At 32.3% G+C, this 18,334-nt stretch overlaps 2 protein-coding genes across 4 annotated transcripts in view; one reads left to right on the top strand and one right to left on the bottom strand.

Annotated features, from left to right (window-relative positions):
* Positions 1–646: 646 nt before the first annotated feature.
* LOC111057027 (FERM, ARHGEF and pleckstrin domain-containing protein 1) overlaps positions 647–18,334 on the top strand; it is a 55,559-nt gene continuing 37,871 nt past the window's right edge. Inside the window, exon 1 of the mRNA XM_039440066.1 lies at positions 647–1,123. The gene's annotated coding sequence lies outside the window, so the exon portion shown is untranslated. The remainder of the gene's footprint in view (positions 1,124–18,334) is intronic.
* LOC111055539 lies at positions 9,570–14,274 on the bottom strand. 3 transcript variants are annotated; one of them, XM_022342755.2, is made up of 4 exons: positions 13,679–14,274; positions 10,649–12,875; positions 10,366–10,443; positions 9,570–9,970 (listed from the first exon to the last, which is right to left on the bottom strand). In XM_022342755.2, exons 2-4 carry the CDS (start codon positions 12,870–12,872, stop codon positions 9,669–9,671), a joined length of 2,604 nt encoding a protein of 867 aa, XP_022198447.1. In that variant the 5' UTR covers positions 12,873–12,875; positions 13,679–14,274; the 3' UTR covers positions 9,570–9,668. The 3 variants fall into 3 exon arrangements, with proteins under 3 accessions (XP_022198447.1, XP_022198446.1, XP_022198448.1); XM_022342754.2 differs by having other exon boundaries at positions 10,649–14,274; XM_022342756.2 differs by lacking the exon at positions 10,366–10,443 and having other exon boundaries at positions 10,649–14,274.

The following is an 18,334-nucleotide window of genomic DNA, read 5'->3' as shown; positions in this document are numbered from 1 at the left end:
GACTAGAATCGACTAGTCTTATGTCACCATTTGGAAACACATGCTCTCGTCCAGAGTCAAGTCTCTTCTCTTCTCCTATTTCTAATAAAAGTTGAATTTCCTTTTTTCTGGAAGCTAATGTGTGACAAGGAATATTACAATGTTAATGAATTCATGGGTGGTAAGTTGGATTTTTACTGAGAGCGCGAGCACTGGATCACTGCCATCTGAACTGTTACAGTTTTTTTTTTAATGTTTTTTGATCATTTAACGCCATCGATCCCACAATTTACTGTGGGTCATGATGCAGAAGGTATTGAAGTTATCTATCAAATAACTGGTACAGACGGTCCTCTGTAATCGAGCAATTTCAATTCTTCGAATTGTGTATTTTGTATGATGTGAACAAAACTGGTGACTTCGGATTTTTTTCTTCAAAAGTAGTAATTTTTTATAAATCTATGCTCTTAATAGTTTATCAATTAAATGATCCTATGATATAACATTCAATTTGGAGAGATTTTCAATTCCTCTTGGAATTTTTCACTTTTTTCAAATTTCAATTTTTTCCACAGATGGTTGGTAAAACTGAATCAAAATCTATATCACACTATTATTTTGTGATTGCGAATGGAGTTGAAAATTTAAAAAAAGTTTTTTTTTTAGTTTTTCTTAGGAAATTGTAATTTTATAAAAAGTGACATCCTTGATAATTTTTCCATAAATAATATAATGTTTCTTATCAAACCAACACTGATACCACAACTCTTTGAAGTCCAATATCCCTTGACTCCTCCCACCAATGAAAAAAGTGCTAATCAATATTAACCGGTTTGATGATCTCATTTACTACCTAAATTAGTTCATAAAGTTCTGTTATCAAACTTTTGAGCTTTTACTTTTTTGTTTGCATAAATGAAGCAGTTCAAATTTGTGGTGGGGGTTGATAGGCTATGTCAGAAACGGGTGATCGTATCTACACGTAGCGACTTCAGAGCTCCTAGCTCAGTTTTCTGCAGTCTAGTCTGACATGTCTTGGGTGTGTGATGAGTTGAGTGATGTTTGAGCAGTGTTTGTGGTGTGTTTTATTATTCAACGACAAATTTGAGGCGCTTAGATCGAATGGATTAAAATTATTGAAAAGGTACGTAGTGCAAAAACATATTGAAGCTGCTAAAACATTAGAAAAGCATCAGTTTTCTTGTGTCCAAAAATTTCACTGTCACGGATCTGTCGATTTGTGGGCGGACAACTTGTGTTATAAACCATTTCACACCAAATTTTCTTGTAGAGCTACCTTTATTTTGATAAGCACTTGGTGTTGATCATAACACAAAACCTTTAAGGTACCAATACCCAAAAAGAATTTCTAAATATTACGTAAATAGATCAAAGCAAACGTAGTTCTCCTTAGGTTAGATGACCTGATATTCAGATCCTATTCTACAATAAAATCAAAACTGTGAGCCTTATTGGCTACTTTAGAATTTATATTGATCTTATTTAGGGTATGAGTGAAAGTTTTAACTCTGTAATGGTTCTGATACAAATATTCTTTGACCAATGAGAATTAAGGCCGAAATTAATGGAAGTTTAAATTTTTGTTATCGTTGATGAAATATCTGTATCTAAGGTAAAGATATATTTAAATTTGTCCAACAAATTTCAAATCCTTTTTTGGTGAATTTGTGTCTTGTTGTATACCTTCTAAAAATGTCCATAATCCAAATCAACATTTTATTTAAATTGACGGCAATGTAAACTATAAGGCCAGTTTGCCCTCATTAGGACTGATGTTATTAAATAACTCTTGTTTATCTGTAGAATGTGATTACAAAAGGAAACACTACTTCTGTTGTTCCAATTTTAAAAATGTAACCTAACCTTGACTTTAAACATTAATAATAGTTGGAAATTTGACATAAATAAATAGGTTGTTTAGGCCTAATAAGTTATGTTTTTAGGTTATTTGTAATCTACAAGAATCTTTAATAATTGTAACTTAAGTTAGCCTATTTGTATTGGTGTTTAATACATAATAAACCTCTTTTAAGTTTGTATATAACCTGAAAATCTCTAGATAAGAAGTTGAAAAGAGTTCTTCAAATTTTATACAGTAGTATTGAGTGCACTTTTTTAATATATTTACCGTAACTTAGTAGAGGTTTGTAGTTTCAAAAATATATTTTTTGTCTTTATTTCATCTACGGCATATGAAATTATCTGAAAATTTATCATAATAGTTTCATTATTGTTAAATTGGCTTGTCAGCCTGTTGAAATATAGGTTCGGTACGGTAATGCTTATCAAGAGAAGAGCATATCTATTGGATTGCTTTATTTAAATCTGTAAGGCTGAGACAGACTTTATAATTAAGTGATAGGCCAAGCACAGAAAAAGGAAACCAAATTTTAATAGTGTTCTCTACTCCGTGGTGATAGTAAGCTATATAATAATTCTTAGGTAGCATAATTTTTATCTCCCAACAATAAAGTTTTGTATAATAAAAAAATATAGCTTAATAGTTTAAAAGTACCTATTCGATAGTTAAATAGTATTCGGTAAATCCTGAGGCTATATTCAAGAGCCTACTCATGATAATGTCTACTTCAATGAATACCCTATTTTTGAATTCTGGATTGAATACATTTTTTGGCAGAAAGTAAATAGAACACAATCATGCTGAGGAATAATTTTTCCTTGTAAAAATAAAAAAAAAACTGTCTCAAGTTGAATTTTTTGTTTAAAAAACAATGTCTTATAATTTGGTTAGTAAAAAACCTTAATGAGCCAAAATTCTACAGTTCAATTCAGTTTTTTTTCGTCAAAATGAATTTTCCTTATTTTTTACAAATTCCTCCTCATCTGAAATTAATTCCTGGTTATTAGAGATTTATTGTCACCCAAAATAACTGATGTACTTTTTATACATCCAAAATGGAAGTTGTAGAGGCATTGAACGAGCACATTAGCAAAGCATATTAGTAAAGCCTACGGTACCAATCGTGTGTAACATTTTGATGTTTGGGAAGAGATGTCTTATTCTTTCAATAACATTTGGATATATTTTAGGAATAATTAACATCAACACCACTGATATCAAAGTTGGAGATAATAAAGTCATAAACAATTCGTAATAGCTGGTGTGCTACATGCTTAATGACTATAGCATACAAGAAAGATATGTTCTATTTACTCCTGTTGACAGGAGTGTGATATAGGCATTAGATAATCATATTTATTATTTACTAAACCATCTATTTAGTCAACTAACAACAAGTAATTTTCTAGAATTTATTCTATTTCCTATACAAATTTGTTCTCCATTATTCTTTGGACTAATAAAGAAACCCGTTCTAAAACACAACATTGTTTTCTACATAAATGACTAATCGCATTAAATAGTTTTCCATACAAACAGTTATTACAGGGAGCATTATTCTCAATCTATATCCAAATTCTTGGATAATATCTATAAATTTAAGCTTTCAATTTTCCTTTGTAATTCATTAATATCTTTCTGAATTGTTGAGTAAATCATCATATAGAACTTTTAAATAAGTAATGACAGCCTTTGATACTATAACATTAGATCGATTCACATGCGGTTAGCTAATAATCTGGTAATCCAGGGTTCATGCATTATTAATAATAGTAATAATCAATAACCAAGTGTTATAATATTATAAATAAAGGCTCGATTTGCATTTTAAAATCAATTTAAGAATCAATAATTTTTACTTTCCTTGTCCTATTACCATAGGTAAGGAAAGTATTGCTTTCCGAAAAAAATCAAGGTACCCCAATTTCTAAATGTCTATACTTTTCAAGGTCCCCTAAGTCCGAAAAAGTGGTTTTTACTTTCCTTGCCCTATTACCATAGGTAAGGAAAGTATTGCTTTCCGAAAAAAATTAAGGTACCCCAATTTCTAAATTTCTATACGTTTCAAGGTCCCCTGAGTCCAAAAAAGTGGTTTTTGGGTATTGGTCTGTATGTGTGTGTGTGTGGTGTGTGTGTGTGTGTGTGTGTGTGTGTGTGTGTGTATGAGTGTATGTGCGTCTGTGTACACGATATCTCATCTCCCAATTAACGGAATGACTTGAAATTTGGAACTTAAGGTCCTTACGATAAAATCCGACACGAACAATTTCGATCTGATGCAATTCAAAATGGCGGCTAAAATGGCGAAAATGTTGTCAAAAACAGGGTTTTTTGCAATTTTCTCGAAAACGGCTCCAACGATTTTGATCAAATTCATACCTAAAATCGATAAGCTCTATCAACTGCCACAAGTACCATATCTGTGAAAATTTCAGGAGCTTCGCCCCATCAATGCAGATAGATTCCCAATTATCAGGCTTCAGATACAATTGAAACGAAAAAAATCATGTGGAGTAGATTGAGCATGAAAATCTCTACAATTAATGTTCAGTAACATTTTCACCTAAAATTGAAAATAAGGTTTAAATTCGAGAAAATGTGATTATTCAATTGCAAATTATTGTTGATTCTATTAAATCATTCAATATGAAGAGATAGCAGACCTCATGTGTGTCTCCAGCGTTATTGCCCTGTCACCAGCTGGCTCAAATCTTTGAATAGTAGACTTGAGATGCGCGGGAACACTAGCGTCAGGTGATCAATTTTCATAACGGCAAGGAAAGTTGTGTGAGTGCGCCACACCAGATTTTTGGGTATTGGTCTGTGTGGTGTGTGTGTGTGTGTGTTTGTGTATGAGTGTATGAGCGTCTGTGTACACGATATCTCATCTCCCAGTTAACGAAATGACTTGAAATTTGAAACGTAAGGTCCTTACACTATAAGGATCCCACACGAACAATTTCGATCAAATGCAATCCAAGATGGCGGCTAAAATGGCGAAAATGTTGTCAAAAACAGGGTTTTTCGCGATTTTCTCGAAAACGGCTCCAACGATTTTGTAGTGTTTTGGGTGGGTGGACGCAAATTAACCAACATTTTAGAATTCACATAATTCAATTTATTGAACGTTTCATTAAGCAGCAAGAAGAGAACAGACCAAGCACACAGGCAAGGCAACATACCAATTCACAACTGTTGGTCGCACTGCCGCCAACATAACTAATAGAGAAATAATAAATTGTAAATGTATAAAAAATAATAAAGTAATTCAACATTGAAATAATTGTTGTTATTAATATATTACAGATTTTGATCGAAATCAAACCTGAAATATTCATTGATAAGCACTATCAACTGCAAACAAGTCCTATATCTGTAAAAATTTCAGGAGTTTTGCCCCATCTATGCAAAGTTTGATTTTAGATTCTCAATTATCAGCCTTCATATACAAGTTAAAAAAAAAATCAAGTGGAAAAGATTGAGCATGAAAATCTCTGCAATTAATGTCCAGTAACATTTCCACCTAAAATTGAAAATAAGCTTGAAATCCGAGAAAATTAGATTATTAAATTGCAAACTGTTGGCAACTGTTGGTTCTATTTAATCATTCACTACGAAGAGATAGCAAACCTCGTATGTCTCCAGCGCTATTGACCTATCACCAGCTGTCTCATATCTTTGAATAGTAGACTTGAGATGCGCGAGTACAGGTGATCAATTTTCATAACTGCAAGGAAAGTTGTGTGAGTGCGCCACACCAGATTTTTTATTGTCACTAACAGAGTTGCATTCATTGTCAATCGTCACTAACTGAATAATGCTACCTACTAGGCTCATACGAGGACACGTTATCATTTTTTGTATAATACTACAAATGATAATACAAAAGAACTATAAACTATGTATATGTGTTACAGACCAACATTTCCTCGTTTGAATAAAATGCTTTATTCTTCTACCATTTTTTTATTGTTCCTTTCAAAATATCAATATCATAAATTTTTACTCTCAGCGATAAACTGTTGAAAATGTTCACTCCCATGTCATGTAAATTTTCTGCGTTTTGGCAAACCTAGCATTCCCCAAAACAATCTGAGTACCTGATCGTGTGTTATGATCGTGATATTTAGATCATGATCAAAATATTGATCATGATAAATAAAAATCACAGTTGGAATTCCTGACTAGTCTCCCAATAATTAGTTGAAAAAATAATTTTCAATCTAAGTTACTAATATGGAATTTTCTCCATGATAATTGCCAAGTCTTAAACTCTATCATAATCACCCTATCACATTCTATGTCTATTACAATATCGGGGAGTCCAATCTTACTAGGCTACTAAATCTATAGTAAAGCCAATCTATAAAAAACAAGCAATTAAATTATATTCTCTATTATCTGTGATTCTGGTAGGAAAAATTCATTCATCAGTTAAATCATCAAATTCTTTCATCAGTTGGAAAAAAAACAATCGTATCCAATCTTTTTGATGATTCGTCGTCATTGTTGGAATGAAGAATCAAAGAACTGAATATACATGAAACTCTTACACCACTATCCATACTAAGGTTACACAATAATATTTATTTATTCGATACAAACATAGAAAGGCTCACAGACTAATTCCATTACGAGCCTTAATGACATATCTAATATAACAGTACAGTGAATATGAAGAATAAACCAAGAACGGATTACGATTCCAAAACAATATAGATCAAAATCACAATCCGTTTTCTTCTCTAAGGCTACTTTTGAATATAAATAAAAATATAAATCTTAGTACCCTGTTTAAATTATTTCGTCACGACATGTTTCGTCTACTAAAAATGGTTTAATAGCCGAAACATTTCGTGACGAAATAATTTTAAAAAAGTACTCATATTTAGCCTATTTAAAAATCACAATTTTAGCCTATTTAATTTAAAAAGCCTATATAAAAATCACAAATGTATCTTTGATCCCATACTTCACAAAATTCTGAAGCTTGCATCTTTTTAAATTTGTACTGTACGTTGAATATATTCGTCCGACATACGTTATGATATGATTAAATTGATGTTGACTTTTTGCGAGGGGCCACTTCAATTGGCAAGAGAAGGAGAGGATAAAGAGAGAGAAACAAATTCCAGAGGGGGGGTGGTGTAAGAGATGGAGGGGGAGGCGTTGGAGGAGTAACCAGTGCTGGTCCATTCTTTAATTGAGTTTTAATTCGCGGCGGCGTTTTTTTTTGCGTCCGACGTCCGGTTTTTGATGTGGATGTGGGCGAATAGGTCAAGTCGTGATTCACGCTCGCATTGTTTGACCTTAATTTTTCTGGTTCGGTTCGGTTTTTTGAGGGTAACTTGGCTGTAATTCGTTCGAGTGCATATTGTTCACCATTCTCTGGTCTTTTGTAACACGTTATATATTCTTTCCTACATAGGGGTTCAGCTTCAAATCGTTGAAATTGGTTTGGATGGATATTGTATCTTCATTCTTTGGTCTTTTGTTGCACACTTTTTTCAGCTGTTCGTTCAAACCCCGTTTGAAACACATTATGATAAATGCAACCATATCTACAAGTAAACGTAGTTTAGCTTTAAACGTAGTGGTAGCATATGGCCCATAGTTGACAGTATTGTTTCTGCATGGATTGTTATCCTGATTTTGTTATGTGACGATTTTGTTAGGCCTGTGTTGTTTTTTCAATTGTGTATAGGCCTATTGTTTTCTCAGTATGGAATATTAATATTTATATAATATTGGATTGCTGTGGATTTTGTTTTCCAGAATTAATTTGGTCTTTTGTAATTGATAATCTGTTTTTTTTATTTATTTATTTAGTCAATGTTCAATAATTGTATTATTACACTTATTGAGAAGTCGCAACAGGCTTATGCCCAAAACTGACCCTTCTCAGATAAATACTACAGTCCAACTCAAAATATAAAATATGGTTTGTTGTGTAGCCTATATTGTCATCCAGAATCTCGTATTTTGTAACCTATATTTTTCGTTCGTAGTTTGAATGGATTGAATTGAAATCGTTGAAGAATTGAAAATACTTATATTTTACTTAGATTAACTGTAATATAACTAGCCTATGGGTCTACTTTCTCGATGATATCATCCATTAGAGTTTTATTGTTATCATAGTGAATTTTTTGGACTTTTCAAGTTTATTTAAAAATCTTTTTTATGTATTTTACTCGACTTGAATTGAATAATTGACTGCACGTCGTGTAAAATACATAAAGAAAGATTGTCAATACATCGTAGCTCGGAATGGATCAAGAATCATCATCTTCAAGTCATCTATTCATTCATCTTCTGATTCAATGATAGCCTACGCAATTCATTTAAATGATTACAAAACTGTTCCTCCCCCATAAATAGTCGTAATGATGTACAGTTATAGGCTATATTTTTTAATTTCTATTGTGATTGGGTTTGTAACAATAATTTTGAAACATTCATAAGCCTAATGTTCGATTTATTGAATTACGTTAAATTGATTGAAGATGATTGATGATTGACCCATTGATTGAAGATAAATGATAGTAGTTGGTTCAGCTCAAGATAAGATACTCTTTGCCAGGAGAACAAACGTTAACAATCCATTTTATATAGAATTGGTCAGTTCGAAATTAGATTCTTGAAGTTTGAAGCCATATGCAAGCGGCATGCGATCCATTTTTTGTGCAAGAGATTTGACATGGAAGGTTATAGACACACGCTGCAATCTGATCTTTAATAGGATAATGACTGAAAGAAGGCTGTTATCCAATTTGAAGGCAGGCAAGCCACTAGTATTTTCTCTCTCTCTCTCTCTCTCTCTCTCTCTCTCTCTCTCTCTCTCTCTGTTATGTTTACCCCCTTCTCCTTCTCTCTGTGTTCGAACTTGAGAGATCAAGTTATCTTGTGTTTGATCTCTTACTCTTAACTGAACTCTTATCTGTTATCTCTTACTCTTAAGAACCGCCTATTTATGAAGTTACTTCACAGTATTATATTATCGTTATTATAATTGCATTCAATCTTTATTTTCATTGATTAATTTTATACTTTGTAAAATTCGTTGAATAATTAGCATTACCGTCATTTAATGTAAATTAGTGTACAAGCCAGTAAATATTGTAATGTATAAACTCTAATCTAGCCTAATCTAATCTAACTCTTTCCGGTATCGGGACTTGAGTATAGAAAACATCCCCCCCGTGCATGTCTGTTAAGTAGAGTACCAAATGCCATCAATGTCAAGTAGTCCAGTCAATAGAGGGAAAAGTTTGGAAGTCAATTTTTGACTCCGCAGTTCTGTTTAGTGAAGGGGTCAAAAATTGTCCTCCAAACTTTCCCTTCTATACCCTTTTTTGAGTATTTATTGCCTGGACTAAAATATAGTCTAAATGTAGAATACAGTAATATGTTTTGTGCAGAAGCAGAGAGGAGTTAGTAATCCTGGTAACTCTTCCATTTTTTGTCAAGATCTGAGTAGATATTCCCTTATCTCTGGCAGAAGTAAAGTATTACAGGCTACTTTGTTGTAGTTTACACAGGTTACTTCAGAAGTCCACGGACATGATCGTTGTGTCCACCGACATGATTGTGGTGTCCACGGATATGATCGTTGTGTCCACGGACATGACCGCTGTGCTCACAGTCATTAGGGCTGTTCCAAAGTGCATGATAAAACATAAGGGATTAAATAAAGAATTGTTCAATAAACAATGAGTTAGTTTGTTTATTATTTGGTAAATCTTAGGTAGAATAGTGTCTGGTACAACATCAAAATGTACCGTAAGTGTGTGTACTAAACATAATTTTACAAAATAAGATAGTCATCAAATTTATGTTCAAATTTAAATGAAACAAGTCTGTCATTTTTATAGTTGAATGAAGGTGGCTTTAATCTTTTCTCAATTTGGTCATAGTCTATTAAACATTTGTCCTCAGGTTCGGGCCACTTAAAAACATTGTCACCGATATTTCTTCCACACCGAACAAAAATTCCTTCAGTCTCAATGATCTGCTCCACAATAGCAATGTAGTACTTGATGCTGCGCTTCCCAGGAAATTTTACTAGGAGCCAATCCCCATCTTCAGGGTTCTTGAAAGTCTCACCACCTAAAATTCATTAGTTAAGGAAAATAGTGCTTGCACTATTTATTTATTTATTTATTTATTATTATAGTGCTTGCAAGATATTTGACAACTGTTCCTAGGCCTATTACCTGTGACCTGTAGGCCTATTACACTGGACAAATGTTTGTACCTTTTTAGTTTGTGCACACAGTGTTTTTGAAAATTATCTTGTGCTATGACCTGTTACCATTTAAAAAAAAGTGTAGGTTGGTTGTTTTTGTTATATACACTTCAAGAATAAAATACTTATCCAATTTTATAACTATACAGTTTAAGAAACCCAGTCTTGAAGCCCTGGTATACTATTTTTGTAACAATGGTTAAGCATACTCTGTAAAAAAATATTAGTATTGATAATTTTGTTGTATAAAGGATACAGTGTGTAGCAGTCGAGGTCTTGAATGAAGAGTTGTTCCTATTTTTCAGTTTGTCCATGGAAGTTTTGGTCTTACCACCTAAAATTCATTAGTTAAGGAAAATAGTGTAAGATCTTTAACAACTGTTCCTAGGCAATCCAATTTTAGAACTATACAGTTTAAGAAACCCACAGTGTAGATTTGGTATGTCAGTCTTAAATTTTAATACTATTTTTGTAAATTGGTTAAGCCTACTCTGTAAAAAATAGTAGTATTCTAGAGAATTTTGCTGTAAAAAGGATACAGTGTGTAGAACTTGAAGCAGTCGAGGTTTTGGTATTTTGTCCTTGAGAGTGTTGCAAGTTTATCTGTCCAATATGGAAATGTTTACATTTTTGGTTTGGAGCACATAACATACATGTAAGACTTCTTACTTGGATCAGGTTTTTATTAGCTTCTGCCCAACAGATTTCATGAGTTTTGATGGTCCCTTTAAACTTGGGTAATGTAAGTTGAAGATTATCGCACTCCAAAACCTCCTCATGAGTAACATATATCACTTTTACTCCAGGGCAGTGTAGACTCAACTGTTGTACCAAAACAGGTACAGTAGGTATATCTACTCCTTTTGATACTAAGTTGTCAGCTGTTCTTTTCAGGACACCGCCAACTCCATCAGCAGCTCCCTTGCCATGCCCGGCTTCTAGGTAATGCCAATTGACACTACTTACACCCAACAGAGATGTCAGATATTCACCAATGAGAACAAACATTTTTCTGTTACGATATTGACTGGAGGGGCCATCGCTTACAAAATGCATTTTTGAAAGATTTGGTATTAAGTTTTTAATTTCTTTGAAAATCGGTTTGAGATGTCCACAAACAGCAACTGCATCATGGCGCCTTTCTTCAGATACAGTGCAAAAACAAACAGATTTCAAATCTTCAGTGACTTTATCTTTGTAGTATAATATTGAAGTGTGCAAAGTAGCTTGATTTCTTGATCCTCCAAAGTGCAAACTCTGGATCTCTTCTGTATACTTACAATTATAATTCTCTGAGTAGTCCATGTGTAATAAACCCTCATTTACTTTCAAGTTTTCCTTTGCTTGGCGGATGGCTCGATACTGGTGTTTTATATTAAGAACATGGATCAAAAATTTGTTCAACAAACCTCTAAATAGTCTAACAAGCATTTCTTTTGTAGTAGATCTGTCTTCTTTCACAGTTTTTTTCTTTTTCTTCTTGATTCCCTTAATTTCTACTTCTACTTCAATAGTGTTCCAATAAAAATAGTTAATGGTGTCATTTTTGTTGTCATCATTCAAGGCTATATCAATGTTTCTGAGTTTACAGATTACACATTTCCTTTGAAGACAAATTTCGTTGGTTTCTCCATCACAAGTAAGGCTCGATAACAAATCTTTAGTATTTTTCTCAGTGATTAGTTGTGAACTATTCAACTTTGAAACAACGAGTTCCATATTTGTATGGAGTTTACACAAACAAGTGTCTCTATTTTTACAATCAGGGATGGTAATCCAAAACGGTCTAAGTTTACAAAACTTGGAGTAGCTCATGTCGTTGTGGTTTTGGTAAGTGGCTGTAAACTTTTTGTGAAGATTCTGCAGAGAATCTGTTAATAGCCGTTTCTGCATTTTTACTTTTTTTCGTGTTATTGTTTCCTTTTTTCCTGCACACTGCTTACTGTGCTCATCTTGGGACAAAAAATATGTAACATCTTTCCTCTCACACACTAGTTTGTGAATGTTTTTATTGTTAGTTTTCAAGTTTGTGGTTCTGCGAGAAATAATATCCCTAACTTTAGACATCATTCGATACTTCTTGATTATTTTACCACTTAAAAATGTGGCTAGACATCTCTTCCTATTTAGGCTTTTTTCTTCTTTAAAGTTAACATTAATCTGATTTTTAAGCACTTCTCCAAAAACAAGTTGTTTTTTAATTTCATTTGAACAATTTTGTCCTTTTAACATATGCTTAACTTTTTTCCTTGGTGTCACTTCAATTGGACTTTTTGATCTCTGAATTCTTTTACGTAAAGTTTCAACCTTTCTTCTCAATGTAGCATTTTCGTCATGTAACTTTTTATTCTCTTTTTTCAACATTTTCCTATTTTTTCTCTGTCTTCTTTTTCCGCTTTCCACTCTAGAAGTAGATGGCTGATTTCTCTTTTCTGGTGGTGGAGTAGCAAAAGCATCTGGACTGGATGGTGGGGTATTAGCATCTAAATCATTTATAAGTTTTTCCTGATGCTTTATTTTTTCTCTGTAGGTTTTTGAACATTGCTTCCATTGTTTTCTGAGAATTCTTTGTTGTCGGGTTGGCATTTCATTTATTGGCTTTCTTTGGGCTTTTTTCCTCTCTCTGTCTTTTTTTCTTGCTTCTTCAAGTTTTTCAGGATCTTGCTTCAACTTCTCCCTAGCTCTCTGCATACTTAGTTTCTTGGCTTCTCTTCTTTTGGCTAAATATTTTTCAGTATTCACTTTCTTTTTCACTCTTGCCATGACCTAAAATATAAATTTTTCAGATTAAAAAACAACAATATTTTTCACTGGTATGTAATTAAGGGCGGTCCTACTTCTATAAGAATGTAAAGTTAACTAATTTACCAATATAACTCATATCAAGATTGAAAAACACTAGGATCATGATAAATGAAACAAAGAAGTTCAAAAAAATTTTTTTTTATGTTGGACTGCTATTAAAAAAGATATTTTTCAGAAACTACTGGTAGTTCAGGTGATGTTTCCACCCCCTACCCCCGCAAATATGAGCCTGTGTGAGGCAATTTTTTGTAATTTAGGGACACGCACTTCTAATTCACACAAATTTACCCTTTTTATGTTCAAGTTGGTCCAATAAATAAGCAAAAGGGACTTTCTAAAATTCACTTCAAATTTATAATATATAAGCCTAATAGGCCTAGTTGTTTTTGCAAAGTAAACAGTTGCCCAGCAATAGCTACAGAGGATAAACCATGCTATGAGATTTCTTGAAAACATGTGATCTATGATTAAAATATTCACAAGAGCAAATATTAATCAGTCCTGGTAACAGTGTTGATTTATATTAGTGTTCAGTTCCTAAATACAGAAAAACGTCATGTCCGTTACCACACATCATGTCCGTGGACTGTCCATAGACAGCACAATCCACGGACATGATGTCCACGGACATGATGGTTTCTTAGTATTTTATTTTTTACCAGTGCAAATTTAAGGTTAAGCCAACTCCTTCACTACAGTGGAGAAAGAAGTTCTAGTTTGACATAATTTAAAAACAATATTCATAAAAACTTAATAACACTTACCTTTTTTAGTTGTCCACGGAACTGTTGAATGATCTTTGCACTTTCAATAATCTCAATTAATTCACTACCTTAATAAAAGAGCAATCAACTAATTCAACCAGAAACAGCTTAGCATCCAACATGGCTGAACTCCTTCGCCTAGCAAACTGATAAAATCAGTGTTGCCACTTGATCTAGTGCTAAAATTCCCTTTTTCCCTTTTGTCCACAGACATGACTAAAACTGATAGGACAACAGTTTAATATTAGAATTCAGTATAATAATACTTAAAAATGTATGTATATATTTTTTATTTATTAGTCTGTACATTACTTTTCTGAAAATATGTCGTATATTTTCATCTTGCTTTTGATTAGGCTTTTTTCGCATTAATTTATATTGAAAATACTGGCGGGACAGTCCACGGACATGACTAATCATAGTCTGTGGACACAATTTTTTTTATAAACATTCTTTTTTTTCATTTTATATTAATTGCCTTATGTACTTTCTATTTTACACTATTATATGTAACTTTATTAGATTTTTATTCTTGCTAGTTTTTTTTTAATATCCATAAGACAGAATATTGTACGTTATTTGAAGAATGACCCTAGAATGAGAAAATTATAAAAAGAGGTGAATGGAAGAGAAAGTATTGAGAGGAATATTCATGTCGATGGTGAAAATGGGAAAAGAGAAGTACCAGAGAAAGATAAATTTAGAGAGGAGGGATGGAAGAAATCTTTATTCATTGAAATTTATAAGATTAACAGTTTTGAATATAGTTTGCTGTTCCTTTCGCTATTATGAAGTAAACATGTTAGAATAAATAGATTATAAATCTCAGTACCCTTTTAAATTATTTTGTCACATGTTTCGGACATTACTTTGTTACAAAATAATTTAAAAGGGTACTGAGATTTATATTTTTATTTATATTAAACGTAGCCCTAAAGAAGAAATACAATGTTGAATAAATGCAGTATATTGGTACTGAAAATTGATGGAGGAAATGAAGACGAATAATAATATGAGGCAGAAAAATCTGAGCTAGAAAAACTAGTAGAAGTACGAGGAAGAAGTTAGGAAAAAGAGAGATTTTAAAAAATAGATGGGGATTAAAGAGGATTACAACGAAGAAAGAAGCACAGAAACAAAGAAGATAAGGCATTGTTTATTGCTCACTGTTTTGTAGTGTTGCGTGCATCTAATAGTTTCCAGTTTTTGAAGTGATACGAACAAGGAACAACTCAACGGGAAATTCCTAATTCTTGAATCAAGTTGCCTAAAGGCATCTTCAAGCATTGACTCTGTGGGTTCTAATTTCCTTTTAAACATGATAGAATACAGGCTCAGGCTCCACCACTAATTTATTTATTTATTGGATTAAACAAACAATACAATATTCAGATTAAATTAATCACTTAACAATTAAATTAAATTCAGATTGTATCAAAAACTATAGCTATTGCCAACACATTTTTCATCTTTCCTGAGCATGATGTCTAATAATTATTAATATTTTGCACCTTACAACATTTTTTTTTATATTGACTAACTACTGAGAATAGCTGACTCATTATTTCCTTTACCATCCATTATCTAATGGATTATTGAACTTATCAATGTCATGAAAGAGTTGTGATTTGAATGCTTCATTCTTGAGTGAATAATCCAACTTCGTAGTATGGGGAACAGATGGATTGTTAAATTTATCAATGACATGAATGAGTAAGTTGTGATTTCAATGCTTGATTTTTCAATTCATTGATTTATTTATTCATTTACAAAAAAGTCAATGATTATTCTTGAGCGAATAATCCAATCGTAGTATGGGGAACAGACTCTCTTGCATTCAAGTTATTCTGTGCATATTGTAGTTATTATATCACCAAGCTATTCAGGAAAAAATAGGACACAATTTTCCTCATTATTTCTATGGGAATGTCATTTTCATTTATTATGTACCGATTTACATTTTTATCTGTCATTTGTACAGATAAATTAGTTTTTTATTCTTACATACCGTATTAAATATTGTTTTATTCTGTTGCAGGTGGGTACCCTTCTATTCAATGGATTAATTATGAAACTCCAATAAATTAAAAATGGTGAGTTTCTTTTTAATTGTAATAATTGTTCTATTAATTATTGGCAACATCCTTCCCAATTAAGAATGATGCAACAGGCTGCATCCTAAAACTGCATCGAACCGTAATTTGAAGCTTTCAATAGTCACGAGAGGTTCTCAATATGTTCACTGATTATTTCAGTTCAAAAAGCATTAAACCAACAATTTTTGAATTGCTCAAATTTGGATTTCCTAAATTGTCACTTCAAATGTTCCAGTTGGAAATAAAAATAGTTGTTGATTATTCATATTCAGTATGCTATTAAAATTCAGGATCATATTTGTTAAACATTTAAAATTGAAAATATTGTAAAAAAGTTGAAATCTTCTCAGTAAAAAAGTCTACAATCTTGCTATTTTCTGTTTGCGAGCTTATTTCTTTCAATTGGTAATTACACAATTATTTAAGCTTTAAACCCCAACATAGCTTGGAATAATACTATAATTTCACAAAATAATTAACAACAGTACAATAATATTTGGTAATTCGTTGTAAGGTAGTATGGAATACATTAGTTCCATTGGGTGTGTCCAGTGGACATAGGTGGGTCTTTTTCAAATTCTTTTGTTCTCAATTTCACTTCCATTCTATTTATTCACTCTCTTTTATTTAAATCTTTTGTATTTTGTTTTAAAACACAAAGGCCAATGACATCCCGTTGTTAGGCTTTGTGGTATGGTAGGAAAAATGCATGAAAGGTCATTGCGTTTCAAAGTTAGATTTGCAATAGTATCATTGATTTGGACTGCAGCACATGTTACGTTTCCGTAAAATTTTCAACAGTATCATTGATGTGCAACGCTTCGGTTGTCATGTATCCGTGTAATCTGCAACAGTATTATCTATGTCCAACGCTTTGATTGTCATTTATCCGTAATTTGCAACAGTGTCATCTATATGCAACGCTTTGGTTGTCACGTATCCGTGTAATTTGCAACAGTATCATCTATGTGAACTCTTCGGTTGTCACGTATCCGTTTAATTTGCAACAGTATCATTGATGTGCAACGCTTCGATTAACATGATGTATCCTTCGGCCTAATGTTTTGTCGGCCATGTTTCTATAACAACAATGTATACAAAGATACAAGGTCATAGGTCCGATGGACAAGCTTTGTTTATATCCATATTGATCAATACATTTACTAAACATTCTTTCAAACTCGTAATCAATACTGGGTTGATGATTACTAGGCCGATGTTTGGTGACTTGGTACATGCTGTTGATTTCTATAGTGAGATTTATTTATTTAGCCAACTTCCAACGGTACACCACCAATTTTACAACACTAGAAAAACAGATACAAGCAAAAACTTTTAAACATTATACACCATTTCAAAATATTTTAATATCAAGATATTCATTGCTTTTCTCTCTCAATTCTCTATTTTAACAAATGTCACTTATAATTAACTTATCATTAAATAATGATTAGGAGATAAAAAATAATGTTAACCTTGAGATATCTTGAACTGTAAGCAATCACTTTGAACTGTCAGGATTGGTTGAATGAAAAGCATTGGTGTTATTCATAAGGTATGCTGACGATTTGACGTGAATCTCCACTGGGGTGATTTGTTTTTGACAGACAAAAGATATTTATTTAAAAAAAATTCAATTTACAAAGTGTAAATCGTATGTACTCATTTTCAATATAAAACAACAACAAAAATAAAATATTTAAATATTTTGTGTTGCAATTTACTGTATGAGTTTAATAGCACTGAATTATAAATTGACATTTATTGTTATTGTAAACCCGAACTAAATATTACTATTCATTTGACGACTTTACGATCAAATACTATAAAATAGAGATAAAGATGAGTTATTGCAATATTCATTTGTTTTTGTTTTTAATAAGTGCATTATAAAATGAAAGGGGGAGGGAAAATGAGGTAACCTTTGCTATTCCTCTCTCAAATTTAGATAAGGTTACACATATTCCGAAATAGTTTATGTCTTGTAGTTCTTTACTTCACAAAATAATATTCAGTCCTAAAGTATTTTCACAAAGCAGACTTTCTAATTTCCCAGATTTTCCCAACCATATTCTAGCACTTATTTTTCTGTGCCTGTGAGTTACGAAAGCCTAGTGAATCTTTGTGAGTTATGGTATTTGAAAGAGTAATCGCTTCAAATAGTGAATATTAGAAGTGCTGAAATATTAGCAGTTGATTTTCGTGCATATCTACTTAGCATCTTCAGTCTTCCACTCTGGAAATGAACATGTGCTAAAGTGAAGATCATGTTTATGCTGAAGTGCTAAAGATCATTCAAACTGTCAGCATGGGTTGAATAGATCAGAATATGTACCCACCATTGATACACAATACTAGGCTTCGCTGAACGGGAAGCAATGAGGTTGATTATAATGAATGCTGGCAGTTTTTAAGAGAAACTCACCAGATGCTTATTGAAATACAGAGTGTTTTGTAAATGACTGCTAATAAATCTTGGTCTTACTTTCTCGTTACAAGGGAAATAATAAGTGAAATATAAAAGAAGTACAGTGGAAATCATTCAACTTTTAGATCATCA

The sequence above is a fragment of the Nilaparvata lugens genome, chromosome 13, assembly GCF_014356525.2.
Source record: "Nilaparvata lugens isolate BPH chromosome 13, ASM1435652v1, whole genome shotgun sequence".
Lineage (NCBI taxonomy): Eukaryota > Metazoa > Arthropoda > Insecta > Hemiptera > Delphacidae > Nilaparvata > Nilaparvata lugens.
The sequence above is the reverse complement of the archived record's forward strand: the minus strand, read 5'-3'. Positions and strand labels throughout refer to the sequence as shown.

Excerpts from the sequence above, each read along its gene's own strand:
- LOC111055539 (XM_022342754.2), bottom strand. The coding sequence starts at position 12,872 with ATGGCAAGAGTGAAAAAGAAAGTGAATACTGAAAAATATTTAGCCAAA. Across the intron at positions 10,444-10,648 it reads TGCTTCAAGTTCTACACACT|GTGGTAAGACCAAAACTTCC; the intron begins GTATCCTTTTTA and ends AATGAATTTTAG. Across the intron at positions 9,971-10,365 it reads GACCTCGACTGCTACACACT|GTGGTGAGACTTTCAAGAAC; the intron begins GTATCCTTTATA and ends AATGAATTTTAG.